At 45.1% G+C, this 26,558-nt stretch overlaps 2 protein-coding genes across 12 annotated transcripts in view; one reads left to right on the forward strand and one right to left on the reverse strand.

Annotated features, from left to right (window-relative positions):
* TELO2 (telomere maintenance 2) overlaps positions 1-17,714 on the forward strand; it is a 24,471-nt gene extending 6,757 nt beyond the window's left edge. Inside the window, exons 9-20 of one of the 5 annotated variants that reach the window (XM_030284740.3) lie at positions 692-780; positions 2,024-2,134; positions 2,748-2,833; positions 3,081-3,178; positions 4,078-4,194; positions 5,165-5,236; positions 5,793-5,963; positions 6,601-6,692; positions 7,526-7,625; positions 8,145-8,209; positions 8,819-8,934; positions 17,606-17,714. In XM_030284740.3, the coding sequence (XP_030140600.2) occupies positions 692-780; positions 2,024-2,134; positions 2,748-2,833; positions 3,081-3,178; positions 4,078-4,194; positions 5,165-5,236; positions 5,793-5,963; positions 6,601-6,692; positions 7,526-7,625; positions 8,145-8,209; positions 8,819-8,934; positions 17,606-17,616 (1,128 nt within the window). In that variant the 3' untranslated portion in view covers positions 17,617-17,714. Of the gene's footprint in view, positions 1-691; positions 781-2,023; positions 2,135-2,747; positions 2,834-3,080; positions 3,179-4,077; positions 4,195-5,164; positions 5,237-5,792; positions 5,964-6,600; positions 6,693-7,525; positions 7,626-8,144; positions 8,210-8,818; positions 8,935-9,710; positions 10,086-11,018; positions 11,195-11,852; positions 13,306-17,605 lie in introns of those variants that run through there. The other 4 variants (XM_002190223.7, XM_032751165.3, XM_030284739.4 and 1 more) reach the window with 4 other exon arrangements.
* Positions 13,300-26,558, reverse strand: part of IFT140 (intraflagellar transport 140) — an 83,752-nt gene continuing 70,493 nt past the window's right edge. For all 7 annotated transcript variants that reach the window (XM_030284735.4, XM_002190187.7, XM_012576451.5 and 4 more), the window contains 12 exons: positions 22,032-22,209; positions 19,675-19,865; positions 18,543-18,638; positions 18,058-18,190; positions 17,825-17,968; positions 17,304-17,432; positions 16,915-17,097; positions 16,037-16,243; positions 15,662-15,874; positions 15,416-15,582; positions 14,287-14,428; positions 13,300-13,739 (listed from right to left, as the gene is read on the reverse strand). In XM_030284735.4, the coding sequence (XP_030140595.2) occupies positions 13,539-13,739; positions 14,287-14,428; positions 15,416-15,582; positions 15,662-15,874; positions 16,037-16,243; positions 16,915-17,097; positions 17,304-17,432; positions 17,825-17,968; positions 18,058-18,190; positions 18,543-18,638; positions 19,675-19,865; positions 22,032-22,209 (1,984 nt within the window). In that variant the 3' untranslated portion in view covers positions 13,300-13,538. The remainder of the gene's footprint in view (positions 13,740-14,286; positions 14,429-15,415; positions 15,583-15,661; positions 15,875-16,036; positions 16,244-16,914; positions 17,098-17,303; positions 17,433-17,824; positions 17,969-18,057; positions 18,191-18,542; positions 18,639-19,674; positions 19,866-22,031; positions 22,210-26,558) is intronic.

The following is a 26,558-nucleotide window of genomic DNA, read 5'->3' on the forward strand; positions in this document are numbered from 1 at the left end:
TGTACTAGGCTTAGAGGAAGTAAAAGCTTTAAACCAGATGATCCAGGGCATTATAGCACTTTTTATCTGGAAATAAGGAGAGGCGGTCACACCTTCAAAACGAGAGAATCTATTTACAAAAAAAGAATCGTATGTAATGGTCAGGTGGCTGAGAGTTACCTCAGGAGTTCAATCTTCTGGCAGAGGTTAGGATAAACTTGGTAATTAAAGTTTATCTTATTGCATGAGAGAATCAGAATCTGATTTGTGGGAGTTGAGAGGGAGCTTCAAACCTAAAGCAGTGGTGAGCATTCAGTCCCTGACATGGTGGGAAGACCTGTTCTGAGCTGGGATTTTCAAGACTGACATGGAGATATTTGCTCTGCTCTTTCCAGTAGAATTTATGTGACTTATCTGAATAAATCACATTAATTCTTTAGAAGCCTGCCACATTCCTCCTGTCACATTGACATTTATTAAATGTTTGAAATATGGAAATAACATTTAGAAAAGGTGTCATCAGGTACTACTTCTAAATGTAAGGTCAAAGATTACAGCTGCCTGCTGCTGCCAGCACAGGGATTGAAACAGGATTGGTGAGAGTTGATCTGCTCATGATTTAGTCCATGTGCACTACAAGGCTGAAATGTTGAATGCTGGGCATATTTGCAGTAAGTAATAGAGTGCAGCAGCAGTTATTTTGAATGTCTAGTATGAAGAGGACGATGAAACAAGAGAGTTGAAGTCTCTTCTGGTGCAGACTCCATCATTCTATGTTGTCCCCAGCCTTCCAGATGATGAGTAAGTTGTTGCTATTCATTATGTCTTTTTGCCCTTCTCCATGCCTTTTTTTCCATTGCACACAAGAACTATATACAGCATTCAAGCTGTTTTATGTATTCTTAAACATCATAATGCACCACCTTCTTACAATGTGATTTAGTTACATTCATAATTCAATTGGTAGTGTGTATTAAAATTGCCTGTTGATAGCTGCATGTGGTGAAACTGTGGTGTAGGAATCTTGTGTGCCCTTTGGTACAAGCAAATGGACATTTCTGTTTGCTTCTTGGAAAAATGGTATTTGTGTTGTATGCCCCCAGCCCATTCACCCATGACAAAAATCTACTGCATCTGTCACTCTAAAGACTGACTCTTCAGTGCTCTTAACTTCCAGAGCATCTACTGAGGCTCTTTGAAGCACTTTTTTATTATCAGAGGAGTGAAGCACTTATTAGCAGATGAAGCTGTCCAGCACTTCAGGGAAGTACAAAAGATTTATTGCTCCCATTTTAGGGGCATGATCAGCATAGACAGCTGTTAGAGACTGGTTTTGAGAATCAGAGAGATGAAAGGACAATGCTGAAGTCCACAGAAATAGTAGAGACAGAAAAAATATTCTCAATTATTGTATTCACCCTGGGCAAGACCTAGCAATTGTTAAATTTTTTTTTTTCTCGTTTTGAAGAGTCATGCAATGGTTTGGGTTAGAAGAGGCCTAAAAGTTCATTCCATTCCACACCCTGCCGTGGGCAGGGACACCTTCTATTAAAACCAGGTTGCTGCCAGCCCTGTCCAACCTGGCCTTGAATAGTTCTAGAGATCCAGAGGCAGCCACAGCTTCTCTGGGCAGCATGTGCCAGGGCCTCACCACCATCATAGGGAAGAATTTCTTCCTAATAGCCAATCTAAACCCACTCTCAGTTCAGTTTCATTCACAGTTTCAAATCTGGTGTAAGTCAATGCGATCTGGTTTGTGGGGCATTTCCTTAGCAGTCCCAGGTATTGTGCAGGGGAACACAGCAAACTAGCCAGCTTAATTTTTTTTATCAATTGCTCTTCTCTTAGAAGATTCTGCTTCTTTTCTCCCCTACTCCATTCTCCTTCCCAGTACTTTGTTCTTTGTGTCAACCAAGCTGGGTGTGAAACTGCAGCAGGAATAATTATCCTGTTTTATTTAGTCAGCAAAGGTTGATAGGGTGAGTATTTTCTTCCTTGTAAGAACTGTTACAGTATCCATTTTAAAATTTCTTGTTCCTCACAGCAAGAGTGAGAAAGCAGGTGCTGCACTGCCAGTGGTACCAGAGAGTAATGAGAAATCCTATACAGCAACCCCTGTGATGCCAGATGAGGAGTCGGATGCTGAGCTTGACAGGTATGAGGAAAGAAACAGGGAGGAAATGGAAAATAAATGGCAGATGTGGAGGAAAAGGATCTGCCAGTACCTGCATGTCTTGGCAATTGTGATTTCTGACCTTGTTCAGCTGAGTGGTTTGCAGCAGGGCAGGACTTTGCATAGGAAATTGCACTAGTCAATAAATTAGGCAAGGCCTGTGTTGTATGCTACCACTGTATTTGTTCCGTTTGGCTCAGATATATGTTTCCTGGAAATTGTGGATGTATTTACCCATTTTAATAGTGGACCTGCTTTATTCTGTCAGTATATGAAGAAATATATCAATATATATATGTTATATATATATATAAATCTATCATGATATCTCAAGAGTCAGTTTCTAGTCTCTTGGTCATCTGTATCCTGTACCCGACCAGGATATCCGGTTCCAGATCTGGTCACAGAGCTGCTCTTTCCCTAGAACTCCCAAGGATCCCTCTCAGGCCAGGCTTCAGCAGTGCTGCTGAGTGATACAGGAGTAATGTGGTTATGACAGTGTATGCACTGGTTCTTTCTCTTTGTGTGGCTTTCTGGGTAAAACAAGAACATCTGCACTCCATAAACTAAACTCCTGCCTTTAACTCTTTTACAGTGATGATGACTTCATCCCTTATGACATGTCTGAGGATAAAGAGCTAAAAATTAAGGCTCCTATGTATATCCGAGACTGTATTGAAGGTAGGAAATTTTGGGCTGAGTCTTTATCTGTTTCTTACTGAGCTTGGGAGAGCGAACTCTTGCATAGGTTTATTTTTTCTGATCTAATTTGAAGAAGCTATAGAATTTTTGAGTAATTTCAGTTTAGTTCCTAACTCTGGTCATGCTGAGTGTCTGTCCCAAGACAAATGATTGGCAGAAGGAAGTTTGGGTATATACCCAAACACAGCCGTTCTGTTAATAACTTTTGTTTGTCCTTTGATTTCAGTTCTGACTGGATCAAGATCTGAAGATGTGGATAAATGGGAAGCTACAGTCAAGGCACTTGAGAGCTTGGTTCGGAGGAATCCAGCAGCAACAAGAGAGGTGAAGTAATATGATCTAGGTTACAAGAGGGCTGTATTGCCAGAGGGCCTATCCCTTTGCTGTCATGAGGAGACTAAACATGTCCGTGGAGCAGAAGGCCTGGCTAATGTGTAACTGGGTTAAAGGTACACATTCACAAGCTTTCAACTTGGAAGTAAAAGGAAATAGTTGCCTTGAAGGTGAGGCCATAGAGCACAGGGGAACAGAGAAGCAGCAAAGTGCTGGCAGCACCCTGCCAAAATGAAACATCCTACAAGTAGTGTTTGCTAGTGTGAGGAAGTTCCATGCTTTGTGCTGGGCAGGAAAAACACTAAAAAAGGAAATTACAGAGCTGCCATTTTGGATTTTGAATTGAAATTCAATTTAACTGTTATTCCCGAACGAAAATGGAGGCAAAATCAAATGCACTTTCTCTATTTGCTTGCACAAGGATAATGTCTTGTGGAGGGAGTAATTAGATTGTACTGGTCAAGATAAAAAGCTCAGGGGAGAGGAACCTGGGACAAGGTCACTGTGCAAAGAGTGCTGGCCACTATCTGCTAGTGAGCACTTGAAAGTGACAGAGACACCAGCTGAGAAAGAGAAGGGCTGTGCTACTGTACCCTTTAACCCATCCATTACAGTGACCATTCAATGTCATGATACTACTACTTCTCCAAAACACTCCAAGTAAAATGTGGACAGAGAATTGACAGGTGAAGAGTCTGTTCAGGGTTTTGGGAAATAAGTCTGATGGCATTTGGCTTAATGTGTTTTCTCTCCCTCTTAAGGAATGGACATGTTGCCTAAACAGAATACCTCCTTGTCTTTGTTTGACCGTTAGAAGTGGTCCATAATTCCTATGAGGAAAAACCCAAACAGCATCAGGGTTTTGATTCTTTTTTTCGTACTTTGAGCAGGTTAGTGTGGAGCTGGCAAAAATACTATTGCATCTGGAGGAGAAGACCTGCATTGAAGGCTTTGTGGAGCTCCGTCAAAGAGCTCAAGTAGCTGTTTTAACCACAGACCCAATACCTGTGAGTTCCTCACACTATTTTCCTTTTTCCAGTTGAAGCACAGGCAAAAAATTGAAGCAGCTGGAGTCTCTTTCTCATTTGATAGAAGGAGCTGTCTCTGTGGTAGAACAGGTAGTTCAGGTCTAACAACATTTATGCGCCTGAAGAATCTGCAAGGCATGTCTGAACTAGAAAAAGAACACCCGTCAAACAGAAGTCCTGTTGGGAGGCTTTTGGTTTGAGTGTACCTGACAAGGCAGATCAGATAAGGACTTGTTGTTCTGAAGGGTTTCACATAAAGGGAAGCTGAGGCATAAATATATATAAATTTAAATAAATAATTAAATAAATAAAAATATATTATACATACAAAGACCTGACTGGTGACGCTAATCAGGGAATCACAGAGGATCTTTAAAGCTCACCTATTCCAGACCCCTGCCATGGGCAGGGACACCTTCCACTGTCCCAGGTTGCTCCAAGTCCCGTCCAGCCTGGCCTTGGACACTTCCAGGGATCCAGGGGCAGCCACAGCTGCTCTGGGCAACCTGTGCCAGGGCCTCAGCACCATCACAGGGAAGAATTCCTTCCCAATTCCAATCTAGATCTATTCTCTGCCAGTTTAACATCTTTATCCTTCATGCTAGCCAGGCCCCAGTAAAGAGCCTCTGTCCATCTTTCCTATAATGTTCTTTAAGTACTGAAAGGCCACATTGAGGTCTCCTAGCTGCTGTGGTGGTTGTTTGGGTACCTCTGCATAGGAGGGAGAGAAGAATGATGCAGTCTCATCTGTCATTTAGATTTTTCAGGAGAATCTAGAAGTGGAAGTGTCAGAATTTCCCATTTACACTGCATGTTTCTTCCCTTCTCTTGGAGGCTTGCTGTTACCTAACAGGAAGCAGAACCTGTGAAATTAAATGCTTTTAGAGTTAATGGGAAGGCTGTTTGTAGCATGGGTCTGTGTTCATTGTACCCTGATTTTTCTGTACAGGTTGCTAAGTACCTGACTTCCCAGTTCTACTCTCTGAACTACAGTCTCCGTCAGCGCATGGACATCCTTGATGTGAGTGCTTTCACTCCCCACCTTCCTTCTGTCTGTTGCAGCAGTGCTGAGGTGTCATGGTGTAACTACCTTTTATTAGTCATGGGAGAAGGCAGTGGCATGGGCATCTCTTAAATTGCTATTTGTGTCTGGCATTCCCCTCTTGTTCCTAACTGTGCTACACTCCCATCACACAGAGATCCCTCCCCACAGAATGCAGAGCATGTGTTGAGCATTTGCCTGGGAGAAGCCACTGTTTACTTTCACATCATCAGTCTATGTTATCTTCCCTTTCTGAAGGACAGTGATCTGTCTGTGACTCCTTCCACACTTGTGTCTCAAGGAGGAGCCACCACTCTGTTTCAGGGCTAAGTGACCAAGTGCTTGGTCAGTACCTCAGAGCCAGGTGGCTGTTGGAAGTCAATTTCCTGCTCTCTCACTTTCCTGCTTTCTTCACTCTAAAACTGTTGTGCCTTTCTGCCTTATTGCACCTGTCAGTTTGGATGGAGGTAATGCCTCCATTGTTGTTCCCTAGGAATTACCCATTTTTAATGGAACTTCTCTCTGTTTTATCTAGGTATTGGTTTTGGCAGCTCAGGAACTCTCCTGTCCCAAATTTCATGGGAAGACCAAGCATTCTGGTGTCCAAAAGCCTCGTATTCAGCTCCTTCCAGGAAGTAACAGCTCTAAGGGCTGGAGGAGAATTGTTGATGAGAGGATCAAAAGCAAGACTCGGAGATTTGATACGGTGAGGCCAGAGGCAAACTAATATGAAATCCACCAGAAATAGGGACACTTGGAGTTACTGTAAGCTCTGCCTGGAAAGAGTAAAAAACCTGTGGAAGTGGACCCAATCCAAAAAAGTTTGGATTTTTCCTCTCCAGCAGGGAGAGGAAGATGAACATGAAATTCCTTACCTGGCTTTGAGGGATAATTGTTGTTCTGAGCTTGTGTGGCCACTGCAAGGAGCTGTGACTTCACCTCACAATCCCAGGGCCGCAATCAGACAAACTGCCTCTGGACTACACAGTCTCAGTCTTCCTATTTTCCAGGGAGATAAATTGATGCCAGTTTCCTAGTTTCCAGAATTCCCCTGTGGTTCATCCTGGAGAGTTTGCCTTCCAAAACTCCTTTATCCCTTGCATGTTCTTGTTCCTTATATCTAACTGAGCAGTACTGAGGCATATTGTATTGAAATGTTTAGATATGGAGAAGATCCAAAGTGGGAAGTGAGCAGTCCAGTTGGGAAACTGGTAGCTGTAGGTGTACAAGCAGTAGTTGACAATGGGCTGGCTGCAAGGAATGTGTAGTCTTGACAATGTCCAGTGAAGTGGAAGAGCTGGATGCTGTATCTTGTGCTTAGACTTCATTTTTCTCTTGGACAGGGTCAGTCTCGTGTGGAACTGGCATCCTGCCCAAACGAGTTCAATTCTGTTGCTGGGTATTTCTTTTTCCCATTGATTCAGCATTTTGACAGGTGAGTGTGAACACCTTAGGATATGGGATGTGGACATCCCATGTGAACACCTTAGGATATGGGATGTGGCAACTGCCAGAGGGAGCCTTTCTGCTTGTCCTGCTTGCCTCAAAGCAGCAGGCTGTGCAGGAGCCCAGTGACACCACACTGACACTTGGGTCCTTCATAAAGCTTGGAGAGGAAAGGGTTGTGGTCTCTTGGACTTACCCTTTGAAGTGTTGTGGGGCAGGAGTATGTAGGACCCTGCAGAAGTGAAGATCCATCAGCAGACAAGTTATTCTGGCAGCACCACACCAGATGTCTTGGCTGAGCCTCTACTGTGGGAGGTTCACACAAACCACAGAGCTCAGATTGCAATCTTGAACAAAAGTTATCTCTGTCTCTGGTTTGGCCTATCACCTCCACTGTCTTTTAGGCCACAGTATAGGACACAAGACTCAGTTTATTGTCAGTCCCTTAAGGCTTTGCAAACCTGAGGAAGACTGAGTAATCGGTTTCATCAGTTTCAAGATTATTGTAATACCAGTTGTAATGGTATGGCAGTAGGGACAGCTTTTGCCTATAGGTCTTCACAGGTAAAGCCTGTTGGTAGAATGTGTGATGCCTGCTGTACGAGTAGAGGATATTGCTCTGCGAGATACTGGTCTGGGAGAAAAGATGAGAGCAAACAGCTCTGATCTCTGTAACCTGGTAGTGCCTGTATAATGACTGTTGTTCTAGGGATTCAGGCATTTTTTTGGGGACAATTCCCCCTGCATAACCCTCCTGACTGTTCCAAAGAGGCACTGATCAGCCTTCTCACTGCTACACAACTCTGTGTCTTGTCCTTGCAGGCCTTTAACAACATTTGATCTTCTGGCAGAAGATCACTTAGTCCTTGGAAGACTGGTCCACACTTTGGCAGTCCTGATGTACTTGGCTGTCAACACTGTGGTAAGGAAGGGCATAGGGCAAGGTGACTTCCAGCCTTGGAACTTGAGATGCCTTCTGGATTAGCCGTGTGCTTCTGGGCCTGCTGCATTGAGACTGGCAGCAAGTTGGAGTTGAGTGGGCTGAGAAGTTGTGAAATGGGCTGGAAAGAACTGGTCAGAAAAGAGACATGGGATTCAAGCCACCTCTGCACTATCCTGCACTATCTTTTGCTTCTTGTCAACTTCTTGGGGGGATTGGGCACATTATTTCACTTCACTGCCAAAGTTTCCACATCTGTAAGATAAATTCAGTTGTATCTGATCTTAACAAAACCTTTGTTCGTGCATTTGGACAACACTTCCAGGCTCACGATGGGATTGTTGGGGTGTCCTGTGCAGGGCAAGAGTTGGATTCATGACCCTTGTAGGTTCCTTCCAGCTCAGGACATGCTGTGATTTGATGAGCAATATGTCTTGAGGTCCAGTTCTACAGGGCAGTATGGATGGTGTTTAGTGGTGCTGTCATGATCCTCTTTTGCAGGCAGTGACAGCAATGGGAAAGGCACTGCTGGAATTTGTTTGGGCACTGCGTTTCCACACGGACTCGTGAGTTACTGTAGTTGTATGCTCTCATTTTTAAAGATCAGCTGTGAGCCAGCCTCTAGTCATGGTTTGTCTTTGTCCAAGATCAGCATCTGGGTCAGAGTGTCAGTGACAGTGACTTAATGCATTTACTTTGTGCTCTCCTCCAGCTGTGTGTTCTCTTCTCCAGCTGTGTGTTTAATGTCAGCCCAATATATGAACTTTGCTGTTGTCGTCTAGTGTGGCACTACAGCCATTACCTATAGAAAGGTTGACAAATTTACTGACTACCTGTCCATGTGATAGTTTCATCTGTGTTTACTCAGGGAGCTCAGAAAACTTTAGAAACAATTCCAACATTCAGTCTTGGAAAACAATTAAGTCATGTAGCCAAAAGTCTGTAAACATCCAATTTCTGTTTTGCTCTCAGATGTGTCCGGGACTCTGAATTGTGCTAGACTCCTGTGCACAGCATGACAGGGGCTTTGTATGTGGGACACACTGCAAGATTACACCCCTAAGCAGCAGGAATGTGGCAAAAGTTGTCATGCCATTTGAAACTCGAGAGCCCCTGAGGTGAGGAAATCAATGCAGAGCATATAGCTGCATTACCAGTTCAGTCCTTGTCCACAGGTACGTGCGCCAGGGCCTTTTGTCCTGCATCTCCTCCCTGCTCCTCAGTGTCCCTACAGAACGGATTCTGGCAGACATGACAGAAGAGCTATTGGAGACTCAGTCCTGGCTGGGAGGTAAGACCTGGTGGGGTACAGCAGTGCTTTTCTGGTTAGTAGCGTGGTCTTTGTACAGCATCTCTTTAATTGTGATGGGCAGCAGTGATGTCCTGGCATTGTGCATCAAAGATCAGCATGATCAGCAAGTAGAGCACCATGTGTGCTGTAGGGATGCAGCACTGAGGTACCTGAGGTATAAGCCAACAACTGGGTATGGCATTACAAGGTGTGACTGTCTTCAACAGGCTACCCAGAAAAATCCCCAAAGATAGTCTGTTCCCCCTTTCTCCACCTCACCAGCCAACCACCCACCTCATGAAGCTGCAGGAAGTGTTATCATGTTGCCTGTTACACCCAGGCAGTGACTTTAGCCAGCAGGAGCACACTAAGCCTGTACAGCCTGTTTATGCTATGTGCTCATGAGGGGGGTGTTGTTAGAGCTAAAAACAGGAGGAAGAGGGGCATGACCTAGTCTCTAGTTTCCTATTGTTGATGGAAAGAAAAAGCTACAAAAGACAGCAAATTACTTTAAATGCTGTACCCAGCACACCTTACATCAACACAAGCTGTGTCTGTGGGTTCTGGCAGGCTGGAGCTGCACAGATCAGTGCTCAGGTACTGCAGTGAGCTGGAGGGAAAAGAACAACTAATGTTGAAGCCTTCACTGTGTTGTGAGGGTGATTCTTAAGATTCCCTAGTCTGGTTTCCTTCACCATTCTCACTTTTGGTGAGTTGCTTCCCACAGAGGGAAAGCAGGAAGAAAAACTGACCCAGCTGGCCTCTGATCCTGGCAGGTTGGGGTACTTTGTGCCTTTTGAACAGAAGAGAGCTACCATGTGGGGCTGAAGACTTCACTTTTCCCATGACACTGTGTGCTCTCAGGAATCTGCTTGTCTCCGCATTTAACACTGCTGTTACCAAGTGAAGCCTTTCAGGAATGTATTTCCAGCATGAGGGTTTGCATAATCTGTTTTCAGTGAGTTATTTTGGGGAGGAGGAGGATGATGACCAAGATAGAAGCATCTTCTCATGCTTCTCATGTAGGTAGAGTAATAGCCCTGTCTTTTCATCTAGTGCTTTTGCATGAAAGCTGCATGGTTATTCCTGGTGGGAATGAGAGCAGGTTAATATAATTGTTGTGGGTATACCGGAGAAAGAAAAAAGGAAAACTGCTGCAGGAGTCGTTCAGAAGCCTTAAAGAATTCAGCTTCACATATGCAATTTAAGTGCAATTTAAACGGCTTCTAGAGCTGCTTCCTGAAACACACCAGCTTCTTGGTCTGTGCCTTTGCTATTTATTGTAAGGCTGTTGGGTAAACAGTTGCAGAGGGAGGTACTGGGCCCTCCCTGCTGCTCCAACAGGTCAAGTTTGGCACTAGAGATGTGCTTCTGTGACTGAATCAGAGGTCTGAGCTCCTGGACTTGGTTGTTGTCATGTATTAGCTGTGCTGTAGCTGGGAATGACAAACTGTCCTGTATGGGAACCTTGACTACTATGCTTTTTAGCCACTTTGGGTTTCAGCTTAAAACATCTGTGTTTCTCCCAAAGCACAGTGATGAACAGTGGGATAGGAAATGTTATACATGAAGTGCTTAGTAGAAATCCACAGACCTCTTTCAGTTTGTTGTTCCATCCGGACCTTTGCAAACGGCTGTAGTGTGTCCTACGACTGACTGTTGGCCCTTCAACCTGTTGGCTGCAGCCCTAGCACTGTCTGCTTACTGGATGTTTTGGGATGTACCAGCTACAGAGAGAGGCGAGAATCCACTTTGAACTTGTTCATGATTACCCTTAGTTGCCATGCTGGACTTGCTGTTGAGCAGCCCGATCCTTCCCAGGGGAGGGAGGGAATACCTAAATGCTTCTAGGAAATGGTCCCTTTGATTCCTCAGCAGCTGCCTTTGAGGGAATTCCCCACCCCTTGCAAATGCTCTGCAGCTATGTCATGAGTAAGTGAGGTTTGTGTCAGGACCAACTGGACACTGGTGCCTCCCATGCAATGCCAGGTCCATGCTCATGGAACAGAAACAGGACTAACATTACTCTGAGCTTTTGAGCTTGTTCCAATCTGCCTTGTAACCTTCCTTTTTGTCTTCTGCAGAGGGAGTATGGAAGCACCAGGGTGCAGCTCTCCCTGGATTATAAATAGCTGTGCTCCAGTGACATGAGTCATGTGTTTGGGCTGACAGTGCCGGGCTCCCAGCACACTACTCGTGCGTACAGGATATCCTCACACAGGCTCCCTGCTCTTCCAGGCTCCCCTGTTCAGACATCCTGGATGCATCCTGGTTGTTACTTTGCAGGCCCATTAAGGGCCCCTGGAATAACAGCTGCTGGGAACAGCCTCATGCTGCCCTTATGCGCTGTGGGAAGTGTGGAAGCCATTTATCAGAAGATTGGTCTCTCAGAATGGAGACTATGCTGAACCTTGGGGGCTGTCTCCTTTCCCCATTAGCATCATGACCCCAAATTCAGGAAGGGGCACTGACCATTTTAGATTGCAAGAATGGCAGAGTGGAGACTTTAGACTTTGGAGAAAGTGGATTTCTAGCTGCAGATTTCATTCACACTTGTAGTTCAGCTGTACAAAGCTTTTGTGTAGCTAAAGGTGACAAATGCAAATTCTGGCATGAAGATTATCCCGTGGGATCCAAGGTCAGACAGTTTCTGCAGTGTTTCAGACCAACTGACTGTTTCTCCTATGAGACTGGAGCACTACCCCATGTGGCAGTCAGGATTTGGCTGATGCTGCTTTACATGATCAAGTTTGTGCATCTCTGCCTTCTGACCTAATGCAGTACCTGCAAGTCCTGATGTCCAGCCCAGCCATAGGTGCAAATGCTGTTGTTTAGTTCCGTGATTGTCAGTAAAACAGTTGAAGGGTTGCAGACACTTTTTCCCATTCTCCAATTAACAGTGGCTGCTTCTGTTGCAGATGTGATGGAGAAAGACCCTGATGGGGACTGCAGAAGGCTGGCCCTGCAAAACTTGCTGCTAATGGAGAACCTGAAAAATAAACTTGAAGCTGTTCCTTCCTAGCTGAAGAGTAACAGAAATGACTGGACATATTTGGGCACTGCTGGGGCCTCTTCAGCAGTCACCTGGCTGGAGTAGAGGAAGAAGGGGGAAGGGTGCTGAGCTGTAAGCCAGCAAGCCTGACTTGACATCTGGACTTTGTAGTGGAGGCCAATTGAGTGAGCTCTGGGTATCCGGTACAGCATGTACAGATGCAGGAAGGTAGGCGAGTGCTGCCATCCTCCCGCGCCCCCAGCCCCCACCCCAGCTATTTATAGCCTTGGCAGGTCTGAGCACTCAGCTAAAAATACAGGGAAGATCTCACAGAGCCTTCTTGTCAGAAAAACAGGAGGGCTGGGGAGGGCCAGGGAGGGCCACTATGACCTGCCCTTTATGAAGGCTCCCACATCCCTGAGCAGTTGGAGTTTGGGGGACCAGCTGTTGGTCTGCTGCTGGAGGGGGTGGAAGGATTGGCATGGCTGATGGGATGCAAGCACTGTATAGCTACAGTGAAGTGCTGAAAGCATGCCAGACTTTAACAGCCTGAGCTAGAGCTGGGCTGTGGTTAGGAAGGAATAACACAGGGAATTCTTTTGTGTAATCTTAGTACAGAAGTACGTTTCTACTAAAGAATAAATAATGTTCAGATTTTGACTTTAAAATCTCCCTAAACCTTCCTCCCTGAAAGCAATTTAGAAACTTCATGTTCACCCCAAGTTTTGAAACAAGTCACAAAACATGAAAAAGAAAAATCATTCTAAGTGTAAGGGCTAGTTGGTAAGAAAGGTGAGTGACCTGGTAACTACTCCTTGGCAGGGCATGGTGACAGGCAGAGAGGTGAGCAGAACCTTGGTTCTTACGTTGAGCTTCACTTCTCTTAGTCCTGCTTGTGCCAGGGAAGAAATTGACCTCCAGAAATCTGACTAGTACAGAGTGGCTTGATGTAACTGCAAGAGAAAGAGCTTCAAAGTAAAAAAGAAACTTCACTCACTTCGAGTGTCCCAGCTTGAGCAGGGATTGGACTGAGGGTCATCCAGGATCCCTTCCAACCCAAGCATTCTGTGACTCTGAGATTTACCCCAGATGTCTGTAAGGAGTTGCCCTACCCTACATGACCCTCTGATGTATTTAAACACAGAAGTTTTTGTTGGGGAAACTCTGCCTTCAACCTGCAGAAGTGGATAGTTTGACTTTTAACCAAGCTCCTGCCCAAATGGGATGGGGCTTGTTTTCAGACGGTCTCATTTCTAAGGAATCACAGATCTGCACCTTTGCAGATCACAGTTGTACTTAAAAGGCAACTCACAATTTCCACCTCAGTTATTCAACTCTTCTGTACTGAGAAAAAGTAAAGTTGCAATATGCAGTTTTTACTGGTTTTTTCTGCCTCAAATTTATTAAAATACTTGCATTGCTGTATGCTGTGCACGAGAGAACCTATTAACTCTAATACTGTTGCTTGTACAGTCAAGCAGGAAAAGTAAATTTATTGGTAATAACCAAAAAGCTGTGTGGCAACAACATGTGACTGATCTGGGCCCCCTAATGAGGATGGAATAAATGAGCTGATAATAAAGTCAGCTTTGCGCTTGGTAAATGCTCATTGTCAGGGGTCTTCCACTTCATCAGCCACTTCTTCCTCCTCCCTGTTGTCCATGCTGCCATGGCCAGAGTGTGCTGGTGCCAGGGCTCGGTTCATGGGAACACCAGCTCCTCGGTGCACGGCCTCCATGGTCTGTGGGGACACATAGTAGCTCAGGTTCAAGGCTGGAATTCTTTTCTGCATCTCTTCCAGGTAGCGATAAGCCTAAAGGAATGCAGAGATCACTGTCAGAGGGAACACTGCCACAAGGGGCCCCAGTAAACCATTTCTTTTACTTTACATATTGAAGTTCATCAGCACAGCTTGAGGAACTCACACTTGGCATCCTCATATTTCATAGGAGCAGCAGGCACTGGACCTGTTCAGGGGATGTGTGGCACATCTGCCCTGAAGGAATGATTCACTATTTCCTCAAGTAACTGCCATTTTACAGTTTTCTTCTCTGGCCAGGTAGCAAACATGGTGTGGTGGCATTGCTGACGCACACACCCAGATGTACCCTCTGTTCTCATTGAATTACTGGGAATGGTTAAAAATCTACCACCATTTACGCTCTGTGTCCTGTGAGCTTTCCTCTTATCTTCTCCCATAGAAAGAAAAATAGAGGTAAAGTTCCTAAGCTGTGCCTCACCCTGCTGCGCATGTAGGCTCCTACCATGGAATATCTTCCTGTGTGAGAACCACGCTCCACCAAGCTGCACAGGTGGACAATATGGCTTCTGTAGGTTAGAAGAATTTAGACTTCACTTACTGTATGGAATTCCTCCACTTGCGCATAATGCTGAACCAAAAATCCCAGGACATCGCCATGCCGGATGGCATTATCAAAGTCCTGTTCAGCCAGGAGAAGTTCACACTGCCTGACTGCTTCTTCAGTGTCTTCAGGGTAAACTCTAGGAAAGGGGAAAAGGAAAGTGTCACAGCCCAGGGAGAGCATTCAGCTTATCCAGCCAAAGACAGGGAAGAGTTTTTATTGCATTAAATTTCATGACAGAAGCCCAGACAAAACCCAGAAACCCCCTTGTCCTGGGGCTGATTGGCCAGTGAGGGCAGCAAGGGAGGTGGAGATTCTGCCCTGTCCTGCTCAGACGAGACCCCCACCTGCAGAGTTCCCTCCAGCCCTGGGGTCCCAGCACAGGCAGGATATGGAGCTGCTGGAGCAAGTCCAGAGGAGACCATGAAGGTGTTCCAAGGTCTGGAGTCCCTCTGGACCGAGGCTGAGAGAGCTGGGGGTGTTCATCTGGAGAGAAGGCTCCAGGGAGACCTTAGAGCCTCCTCTAGGACCTAAAGGGGCTCCAGGAGAGCTGGAAAGGGACTGGGGACAAGGGCCCTGAGGGACAGGACAAGGGAGAATGGCTTCCCACTGCCAGAGAGCAGGGGTAGATGGAATATTGGGAAGGAATTATTCCCTGGGAGGGTGGGGAGGCGCTGGCACAGGTTGCCCAGATAAGCTGTGGCTGCCCCATCCCTGAAGTGTCAAGGCCAGGCTGGAGGTGGCTTAGAAGAACATGGGGTAGTGGAAGGTGTCCTGCGTTTGGAACAAGATGGTCTTTGAAGTCCCTTCCCATCCAAATCACTCAGTGATTCTGTGATTTTATGATAATCACCTTTCTGACTACACCTCCATTGGTCCATATCCTTCTCTTTCAGGTTGCCTTTCCATCTTTAATGCAACATTTTAAATGCACTTTTAAGAATTACATTATGGTTTCCCTGTAGCAAAATGTATCAGCAGCTTTTTTTTTTTTTTCTTTTTTTTTTTTTTTCCCAGCAAGCTGCAAATTATTTATTAAACTTTAAAGTTTAGGTGCTGTTATGACTTCTATTCTGGTATGATATTTCTGTCACTTAGTTTCCGTGCTACCCATCCTGCAGCTCACCTCTGAGCATGGATGAACCGTTTCATCAGACTAATCCTGTTCTGCAGGTGACCAAGTTTGCTTTCCTGTTCCACAGGGCTTCTGGCTTTTGCTTTGGAAAGGCACTTATATGCTTCTGTCAGTGCTCTGTGGGCTTTTTCATAGTTCTGATACTCATCGATTTCTACCTGCAAGAGGAGAAAGGAGATGGTCTTGCTCCAGAGCAAATAAACCAAACACCTTCAGCAGTCACAGAAAGGGTAGTACCTGAGCACATGCATCATAGAAACCTGCCAGGAGGTCAAGGGCCCCTCCTTTGGTGTAGAAGCTGATGATATTTGCAATAATCTTTGCGTCCTTACACCAGTCGAGTGACTGCAGGTAGTTGGCTGCCATGATATAAATTTCTCTCTGTCTGGAAACTCCCGCAAAGAAGATAATTTTCTCAGTATCTCCAGATTTCAGCAATGCCCTCATAGCCTGGCAAGGGAAAGAGTGGCACAGAGGGAGAGAGGGAAAATACTGTGAATGCAAAAACACAATCAAGATGGCTCAGAAGTTTCATCTGGGTAGCTACTGTAAGAAGTCTGCTTCAAGGTTTATTTTTCAAAACACCCTAGTTTTGAGGCTATCCAGACTGACCTTTAACTTGTTTCCTGCTTGTGTGTATTTCTTGGTGGCAATGTGGTAGTTGCCTTGTCTCATGCAGCAGTCGGCAATTTGCTCCAGCAGCTCCCTCCGAGACTCCTCAGAGAGATCCTGGGACTCCTTGGAGACTGTCATCTTCTCAGCCAGCTCCTCAGTGATGGTCAGGTTCTGTTCCAGGCAGAGCCGCAGAGCTTCGTGGTACTGATGGGAGCAAGAGAGCATCTCATTGCAAGCACTAGTGTGATACCTCATGTTTGCTTGTGACAGCTAGAAACACATGTAGCTGAGGATGCTCTGTCTGGAACACTGGGCTGTAGTTACTTGTCTCAACATCAGCCCCTGTTCAGACACACACTGTCCCATTTGTTTGCTAAGAAGAACATGTATGCATGACAACATTGCTCTCACACAAGTGTGCCACTAAAGATTCAGCCATTTTGACTCTGAATATGAGATTTTCAGAGACATACAAGTCAGGTTTGTTAGGCATGATCAATAGTAGTATTTTCAGCAAATACAAATAAATTGCAAGATTTTGTTAAATATTTTGGTACTTCCCATACAGGAACAAATTCTGAGTAGGCTATACAAAAATTTGCAGTCCAGAAAAGGGCTATGGTACCCTTGCAAAGTGTAGAAGAAAGCCAGCCCATAGGAGCTTGTTCAAGAAGAGTGAGCACAGACTGGTCTGGTACCCAGGATTTTGGCAAAGCTGAGCTGCCAGTGCCTCTGAATCACTAGCTTAGGAGGAATCTTGAAAATTTACAAGTGTCTCTTGTATCTGTTTATCGGCACAGATGAATGGCTGTGTGCAGATACACACCTGTTGTGCTCCTCTACCTGTGCAGAGGGGACCAGAGGGCTCAGCTCACCTTTTTGGCTGTGAGCAGCAGCTCCACTGCCTTCTCATACTCAGCATGTTCAATGAAGAACCCAGAGCAGTGGGCAAGCAGGGCTGGGTCGGATTTCTCATCCAGGTCCTCAGCAATGAGCTGTAGGGCCCCAAACTGCTGCGTGGCGAAGGCCAGCTCCAGGGCTTTGGAGAAGTGTCCTGCCTGCAAAATTAGAAATGAGGCTTCAAAGACTAGAATGAGCACTACAGAGCCAGTTCACAAGACACCTTGGCTTAATAAAGCATTACTCACCGTGAAAAAATTACTAATAAGCAGGACATAGTAAGCACCTCAGCTGATTTAACATTCCTCTGCTGTAGGAACTGCTTCAGTGTAAAGTTTGGGAGTTTTTACTAAAAAACATTTACCTTGTGGTATAACATAACAGCTCTGGCCATTTGATCCCCCTTTTCCTCATAATAGCAGGCTGCCTCTATCATGTCTTCTGGTGAGCTCAGGAGAGCCAGGTTCATCAGCTGATCATTTAAATTATTCGCCTGTTCAAAAGTAAAAGGTTTGGCTCTGAGTGTGCACACAAAAATTTTCTAATTCAAATTTCTGGCAGGCCTGTGTCTTTATGCTGTCCCATAGTATTAAACTCTCACCCCCTTCTGTGTAAAACCTCTACAACCCAAGTTGTTTCAGCTTTGATTGTGATTATTTCTTTCAGGGAGTTTCTGATGAGCTGTTTAAGAAAATACATTTCCAAACCACCAAGGCTTTATTGATCCACCTTTGGTAGAAGAGGTCAGCAGAAACCAGGAGCAGCTTCATCATGGACTGTTCAAGAGCAGGCAGTGTCTTATGGGACAGAATAGGCACAAACACCTTATACTACCAAAGGGCAGAACCCTGTGCTGGTGTGGGTACACTGCGCCTCTCCGCGTACCTTGCACAAGCGGATGGCATTGTTGAATGCCTGGGCCCGGCTGTAGAAGTGCACGGCCTGCTTGATGTCCTCCTGACTCTCATACTGGCGTGCCAGGTGATAGGAGGCTGCCCCATTCCCCGTTTCATTTGCTATTTCAGCAGCCTGCAGAGGGAATTGTACAGCTTTACTTCATGTCCATGCTCCTCCCAGGAATGAGAACTCTGGAAGCAGATGGAAGCAGGCTGCCTTACCTTTTCAATGTTGCCTTGAAAGCAGTGAACACGGACTAGGGAAAAATAATCCTGAGCCAGTGCATAGTATTTTAATGCAGACTCCATGTCTGACTGGCTCTCCAAGTACTGTGCCCACCACTTCCACAGGCTCCTGGAAAAGCAACAATATTAACTGCAGCAATGAGAACTGACAGATGCTAGTTTTCACTCCTAGAGAGCTTGAACTAAAGACTGAACACACTTCTTAAGTGTGTCCATGGTTTACCCCACCCCAAGTGTGACACTCCCAAGATCTGCACTATACAGGAAGTCAGCCTGGATAACCAATGTGGCAGCTCTTATGCAAGTCCAGCATAAACCGGAAAAGCTGTTGGAGGGTCATAGTGGGTAAGGCAGGGGTTGAATGAGACTGAGAAGATTCACACTCTGTCGTCCTCGCATTCGTCACAAATTGTATGTCAGACCTGACAGCCCCGTGTAGAAGGAACAAGCATAATACTGACTTGTCTTTCCTCTTTTTGATATAGTTCTCCAGGGCTTGTAAGTCTTCAGAGAGCATTCGAGGTACCTCGAACCTGTGTGTGTCTGATTTTTCATAGCTGCAGAGAAGAAGAACATATTAGATGTGAAATGACAGCCTCCTTTATTAGGTCTCTATGTGTAGAACATCTATTTAATCTTGTTTGCCAGCCATCAACAGAAAACACTGGCAACAACTGTTTCAGCTGTGTAAGTAAGTTCACTGTAAGACCAGCTGCAGTCCATCAGCATTGTCAAAAATTAAAAGTTTAATGGTACTGCCAGGTACTTGGAATGAGGGAGGTGTGATTTCATAGCATACAAAATACTTTAAAAGTGCCACTGATGGCCCAAAGAAGTATTCCAGAAAGTTCCCCAAGCATCAAGCACACCTGTCTGGGCAGGTCACAAATGGCCCAGGCTCCACATTGTACCACCCACTGCAACATCAGCCTCTGCCACTGCTGAGAGGTCACTGCCCTTCCCCAGCACCCATGTCTCCTAACCCCAACTGCCCACCATGATCATCAGTGGGTCTGCCTGAGCACAGCAGAGTTCTGCTTTGATTCTGAACAGACTAGACCTTATTGGATGGTGATGGTGATCATCATCATCATAACGGCAACTTTCATATTGGAAAACTCATATAAAAACAAGATCTCAAACAAGAAATATAAGATGTCAAAAATACCCTCCCCTAACTTCTTATGGGTCTTGACAGTCACAGGAGAGGATCGGCCACCAGAAGCAACCAAATCAAACTAAATTCTGTTCCAGCAGTTGTGTCTGGGACTCTTGGGAAAAGCAAATAATTGTTTTTTTCATGGAAAAGGAAGGAAAATATAGCAACGGTCTTCCAGAGACAAACACAGGACTGCATATGAGTGGGTTTTAACTACTGGCTCAGACAGACTCTTGACTTTTTAAGACACTGCACATTATTTGCACAGGATGGTTGCTGGGAGGTTTCACTGGGAATGCTTTCACTCTGTGAGATAGAAGGCAAGGAAAAGAGTTTAATTAGTTTTTACTGGTCATCATCAAACATACTCCTTCACCTATCTTCACAGGAGAAAGAGGCTCGCAGTCCCCCAGCTACAGCCAGCTGTTGCTTACTGGGTGAGCGCCAGGCTCTGCTGCCCGGTTGCCTCCAGGTGCTTCGCGTAGTTGTAGTGGGTGGTGCGCAGGTGGACCCGGTCATGAGCCTCAGCCGTTTCGATGGCTTTCTGCCACTGGTTGGAGGCCTGGTAGAACTTGTTCAAGAGGTCATACCGTTTGCAATCCTTGTACAGCTGCTCTGCGTCCTCCTGGGAGAGGAACACCCAAAATCCCCATCAGCCCTGACCATGCTGCATGTCAGTAACACCAGGCACTCCTTGGAACAGTTTATTAGTGCAGGGCATTGCAATGCAATTAAAGCAACAATCATTCAGTCAGAAGGTTTAACCAACTAAATATATGTGGTCTGGGATAGCATGTTATTGGGAAACAGGACGGTTATGTAAAAATAAGGAAAGCACTCAGATTCTGACATTTATTGTACAGGATTGCCTGGGAGGGAGGGGAATGACACAAGCAAGTCATCAATGATCAAATGCTGTCATTAGGAGTGTGAATCACCAAAAATTGAGACATGCTTAGGTGAGGGTACAGCTACCAATCATGCTGCCCACCCAGGGGTGAAGCTTAAGAGAAGATCCTGGCACTCTGGCTTTGAGAATTAAGGTGTTACAAGCCAGGGAACCCTGTGGCCTCCCAGTAGATCTCAAAGGTAGCAATGCTGTTCGTGGACAACTGAGGTCCATTCCTGGGAATAAATATTAGTAATTTATTGCAGAATTAGAACAGGAGGGTTTTGCCGGTGCTGAGGCAAGGGCGAGCAAATTTGGAACTATTATTTTTATTCTCTGAAAGTTCTAACTCCTGTGGAAGGAGCATTTTCCTGCTCCACCCAACTGCTGTCCAGCTGAACACTATATTTAGTAAATTGAGATTATCTGTTCAAGACAGAAAAATGCTTTCTGTCTCTTATTACAGAAAGTGGAAAAGGAAGATGCCTGCCCTAAGATTCTGTACAAGATGGAAAAAAGCAGTAGAACTCGTTTGTTTTGCTGTAGTTCCCTTCCACCTCTCTAAACATATCTAAATATCCAAGAGAAGAAGCGCTGACACTTTTCAGCCTCACAGTTTTCTCTGCCAGGAAGCCTTTACAAACATTTAGTTGGAATTTTCCTTTTTTCCTTACCTTTAACTCAGAATAGTCACTCTGTCTCTTTTTCTCTCTCACAGTCATCAAGTTAACTATAGATTACTAAATACCTTTTCAAGCCAAACTCTAATTATTTGGCCATTTTCACAGATTTCCTTTTCTGTGAAATCTTCCCAAGAGCTGGGAAATTTGCATTGATTTTTTCTGAATCTTTTCCAGTTCATCAACATTTTTTTCTGTAATGAGATACTTAAAGGCTGGAGGTCATCATTCCAGCTGTAGCTGCCCTAAATACACACACAGGAATTACCAAATCCAGGCCCCAGGATTTGGCATCTCCTCAAACATGGCCCCAAACTGATTTTCGCTGTCATAGCACCTTGCTATTTTTTATCTAATTCAGTATTTCCTATAGACTGTGGGTTATTTCATAAATTATTTTTCAGTTTTTCCCTCTGACAGATTGTATGCCTGGATCTCTTATGGTTCCCAAACAAAAAATTTCTGGCTTTCTTATGGATCATTGCTGAAGGTATTAAATCAGTGGAATACAAATTCCCCTCTAATTAGCACCAGTCAATTTTCAATCCATGTGACAATGCTGGTCTCAAATCCAGCTTAGATCTCACTTCTATTGGCTATCAAGGGGAATGAAGACAGACATGAGACACAAGATCCACTTTGGGGTGTATTTGCTGCCAGGTTGGGCTCCAGATGGGGGAACAGCCAGATCTTGTCCTCTGGCTGAGCTGGATCCAGCCAAGTTCCTCCTCACACAGTGGGAGAAATCAGGATAGAAATCTGGGTGACTAGGCATCCCTGGGACAGCATAGGCAATGAATGTGACTGAACAGAGCTCTCCAGCCCCACAGGAAATGTCTGTTTTCCCTAAACTCCAACAACTTCAGGTCAGCCCTCACTCTGTTACAGCACACAGCTCTAGCCTTTCACTCTAGAAACAAATAATTTCAAAATGGAATTTGTGTTCCATATCAGAACTTAAATATTAGAGCTCCATATCAGAGCTTAAAACATGTTTGTTGAAACATTTTAACTATAATAAAATACAGCGTTTTTTAAATCCAGTGAAACCTAGAATGATTCAACTTGGAAGAGGCTTATGCCCCAAGAAAGCAGATTTTTGTTAAATGTTTCACACATAAAACCATCTTTCAAAGATGCTTCCTTTGGTCAGCAGTTTCTTTCACCGAGTAATTTTTCAGAGTCTGATATAAATCCTTCACAACCTGGCTGTGGGATTTACCAGCATGCCCAGCTGGATGGCCAGCACAGCCACCCTGGCGTTCTGCTCAGGCTCTTGCTCAGCCTCCCGCAGTGCCTTGGCTCCTCTTGCATGACCCATGTGCCCCAGGCAAATTTTGGCAACATCGAGCCTCTGAGTCTTCACACACATGCGAGCCATGTTCTCCCAGACAGCCTCACTGCAGGAAACAGGAAAAAAAAGGAGAGCTGTTACTGTGTCACCTGGAAGGCAAGCGAGGTGTGAGGAGTGAGAGTGTGAAAGGGAAAACCATCAGTATGTTGGGAAACGGGTGACTGTAAGAGACTCCAGCAGCTCTGTGAAGATTGAAGAGGAACAGAAGCAGGCTCACACAAAGGTCAGTTCTTGAGCTAAATTACCCTAACCTTAAGGAAATATTGTGGACTTTGATTTACACCAATGTCTAAACAACAGTTACACTTCTACTCTGGAGACAGGCTGAGAGACCTGGGAATGTTCACCCTGGAGAAAAGAAGGCTCTTAAGAGCACCTTCCAGTGCCTAAAGGAGCTCCAAGAGAGGTGGAAAGGGAGTTGGGATGAGGGCCTAGAGGGACAGGACAAGGGGGAATGACTTTAAATTACAAAAAGGGAGATTCAGATTGGAAGAAATTCTTCCCTGTGAGGTTGGTGAGGCCCTGGCACAGGTTGCCCACAGCAACTGTGGCCCCATCCCTGGAAGTGTTCAAGGCCAGGTTGGATGGGACTTGGAGCAACCTGGGAATAGGGGGCATCCCTGCCCAAAGTAGTGGTGGGTAGAACTAGATGGTCTTTAAGATCCCTTCCAAACCAGTCTATGATTCTATGTTTGCATGTATATAAAAATGTATCATGTGCCCATCCTGCTGTAGCTGCAACCCACAGACAGTCACAACACAACTCCCACACTTATGTTCAGAAATCAAAATTTAAAAAAAGTCTTAACCTCACACTGGAAATCTCCTGTTGCAGTCTGAAGTAGTTTAAATATGAACAACTATTGGGAGCACAATTATTGTACTCAGTAATAGGGAATGATGTGTAGAAAAATTACCAAACAACCACATTCTAATTTAAAACTTGCATAAAATGGGCAAAAAGAAAATCTTTGTGATGCTCAGAACAAGAATTCAGGGCTATGAGCTTGGAGTTAACATTGCAAATTCCCCTGACCAGGCAAAGCAGGATGGGCTGAGGACCATACTCCCGGCTGGAATGGCTGGCGGAACTGCTCAGCAGAAGGAGCACAACAGAACTGACCGTCACAGAGTGGGACAAGCAATTATTTTCAGAGATTTTATTCACATTTGAGACTCTTCAAAATTTCATGCAGTATGTTTGATCAATAAAAACCATGAGCATTCAAAATAAGATTTTTTTCAATGTCACCCTCAGCAGAGGTACAGTCTGTGTAGTTCTCAGGTACCAACACAGCACAAAGTAAAGATCTAAATTTTAAAAGCAGGGAAAAAAGAATTAAATAATAGAATAGAATGACACTGTATGACCTGCCACTAAATTCCATTCCAGTTTTCGTAGGATTAAAATGTTTTTTCTGTTTCCAGTGGCTGTGGGAAAGCCCTGCACACACAAGAGTGACTAACTGGGATGCAGCGGAACAGGTGAACCACAATGTGCTCTTCAACACATACACTCTTCAACACAAAAGGCACAGGAAAAATTCTTTTCATAATTTACTTAAGAATTAGAGTATCTTTTACTTGCAGTGCAACTCATATAAAGGCTGCAGCATAAGTAGTACAGACTTCACTGAGACAAATGGTATAGAGAAAATAAAATAGGAACAGAAGTGATAAATCAGGGACAAATTTCAGAAAGATTAGAGGTGTTTCTGGTTTAGAAAAGCAAAAATGCATATCTGAGTGCTGCATTTTTTACAACTGAGTGGTATTCAAACACAGCCTCCCCATGCTCTTCTCCCACATGTCCAAGCTCTCCAGCTGAGTAGCCAAAAGGAACATTGAAATAAAGCGTGGTAATTTCAGACCTGGAAGGGCCTGACAGAAACCATCACCACTTAATACAAGAATGCTGCCTTGTGTCAGCAGATGTAACCTTCCTAATTTCGCAAAAGTTGGAACAGTTTTCTCTTTTATTCCAGACACTATCTGTATCTGAAATTGGGAAAAGTGGGGAAAACACCTTTAAAGAACATTGACATGATCAACATGATGTTAGTTATGTTCACCTGGCTTTGTCGAACACAGCCAGTTGAGTTCTGTCCTGAGTTCTGAGCTGTTGAAGGCTGTGCCTGGGCACAGATGTGCTTCACAGCACTTGAAGAGAAGTACATTTTCCAAGCTCAACAGTGTGACAGAAGAAGCTGCCAACAGCCAGTTGTCTTGGGGTGAAGGAACGCATGTCTGTGCTGGGCTTTGTCAAGCTCACTAACAGTGAGTTTCTGAAAGGAAATCAAAGTCTTCCTTTTTCAGAGCTCTGACAGCTCTCAACTCCCTCCATGCAGGAAGATGAGAGTTCAGGGGCTCAAACAGGGAAACGGATGAGATTCTTATTCAGACTACAGGGAGTGGAAATTTTTGAGAGGAAACAGACTACACAGTGTATTTTAAAGTACAAAGTTAACAGATAACGGTGTGCAGAGAGTCATAGCAGGATTTGCTCATCATCTCTCAGCTGTTTTATGCTTTCCTGGATGGCAACAACTCCTGCCAATGTCAAAATTCAGCAGGAGCTGCTGCCCCTAGGACTCCTCTTCGGGAGCTCTGCCCCCACACCTGCTTATGGGCCATGCAGGCACCCAGGAACCTCTACCCTGAGGAGCTGGAGTTCTGCCATCCCACCTCTTTCTCCTACACTCCAAACCATTTACAAAATGAACCTGAGAGTCTTGAGCCATGACTATGCTGCAGGCAGCAACAAATGCAGAAGGGGAAACATCTGCAGCTGATGTGCTCCGCAGTTGGTTTTATTCTGGCAAGTACTGCCTTCTCCCACCGTGGCTGGGCAGGGGGTGAGCACACCAGGCTCAAACTGCACCAAATACACTGAATTTGGGAGTGTTCACAGCAGAGCACAGCTTGCATGGACTCACCCAGCACAGAGATCACAGCGAGAGGCAAGAGGGACAGCAAAGCAAGCTGTCCCTGCTCATGGCAGAGAGTTGGTGCTAGATGGTCCTTAAGGTCCTTTCCAACCCAAACCATTCCATGATTCTAAGATTCAGAGAGACATGGTAAGAGCAGCTTACCAGCACAAGAACCCATGCCATGTGAGACCACTGACTCCCTCTAATCATCCCTTCTCCTGCTTCCGCCCTGCAGAAATACCTGAAGGAGTATTTTACCTAAGGAACCCAGCCTTTGCTCTGCCCAGAGCAGTTCCCATACCCCACTCAGTTTGGTTAGCAGCTGTAAAGGGCAGAGCAACAGCCATGGTCCCCATGGGACTGCAGCAAACACTGGTTCTTTCCAGTAGACACATCTTTCACAAGAGGATCTGATAAGGTACATGGAGAGGAAAGGATAGGGAAGGGGAGGGGATCCTGGCAGCACCCACAATCCACTTCCGTTTCTCTCTGTGTTTCACGAAGACCAACCTCAGCCATGACATGACAGCACAACCACCCTGGCAGGCACACACCTCCAGCACCAAGCAAGTTTTGCTGCCCCTCAGAAATGTGGGCAGATGGATGTGGGTCTGGTGAAGGAACAAAAAACAGGAGGTGCAGACAGGTTCACTTAAATCCCAGGGAAAACCACAGTTTATCTCCCAACAGCTGCCAGTGCAGTAAGAAAGCTGAATCTCTCCATGCATCCCTAAAAGGCAGCAACTCTACTTTCCAGGCCTGGCCCTGCTGTTTATATAAAAATGCCAAGTAATATTTTTCCCTGCCCCCAACTGTGACTCCAAGAATTTCCTGTTCTTCCCCTCCTCCTCCTTTCATTCCCCCTGGAAAGCCTCTCACATCTGTACTTCATCAGCCGAAGCTGGAAACTTAATGAAGCCCAGGCACAGCAGGAGTGGGAGCAGAACCATGGAAAGGCATCCCAAGCAGCCTGGGAGCCCCAAGCCCCCCACTAGGCACAGGGATACACTGCTGCACCCTGTGCTCCCAGGCTCCAGGCCACATCCACAGTGCCCGGGATTTGGGAAGCAAATGTTGTTGCCTCTTAAAAGTGGACACAAATCTTACCACATATTTTATTAAAGTTTCCTTGCTTTGTATCTGACCTTTCACATCTGTTTTTCTGATGTGTTTACAGCATCCACTGTGTTTACAGCATCCACAGTCCTCACAAACCCTTCTGTTCCCATATATTTTTCATTGCCTATTTAGCACTAAAGTTTAAAGAAAAAATGCAATATTATTTAAAAGTGCTGGAGATTTATATGTCTGAAGCATCTCACTGAAAAACCTTTTCCCTCTCTATTTAATGGGATATATTTGGAAAATAAACATTGATCAGGATAAAAAAAAAATCTCTTCAATTTGGGCCCCACTTTGTTGAACTGGATCCTGTAATATACACATTATATATAACAAATTAATA

Source organism: Taeniopygia guttata, chromosome 14, assembly GCF_048771995.1.
Source record: "Taeniopygia guttata chromosome 14, bTaeGut7.mat, whole genome shotgun sequence".
In the NCBI taxonomy this organism is placed as follows: domain Eukaryota; kingdom Metazoa; phylum Chordata; class Aves; order Passeriformes; family Estrildidae; genus Taeniopygia; species Taeniopygia guttata.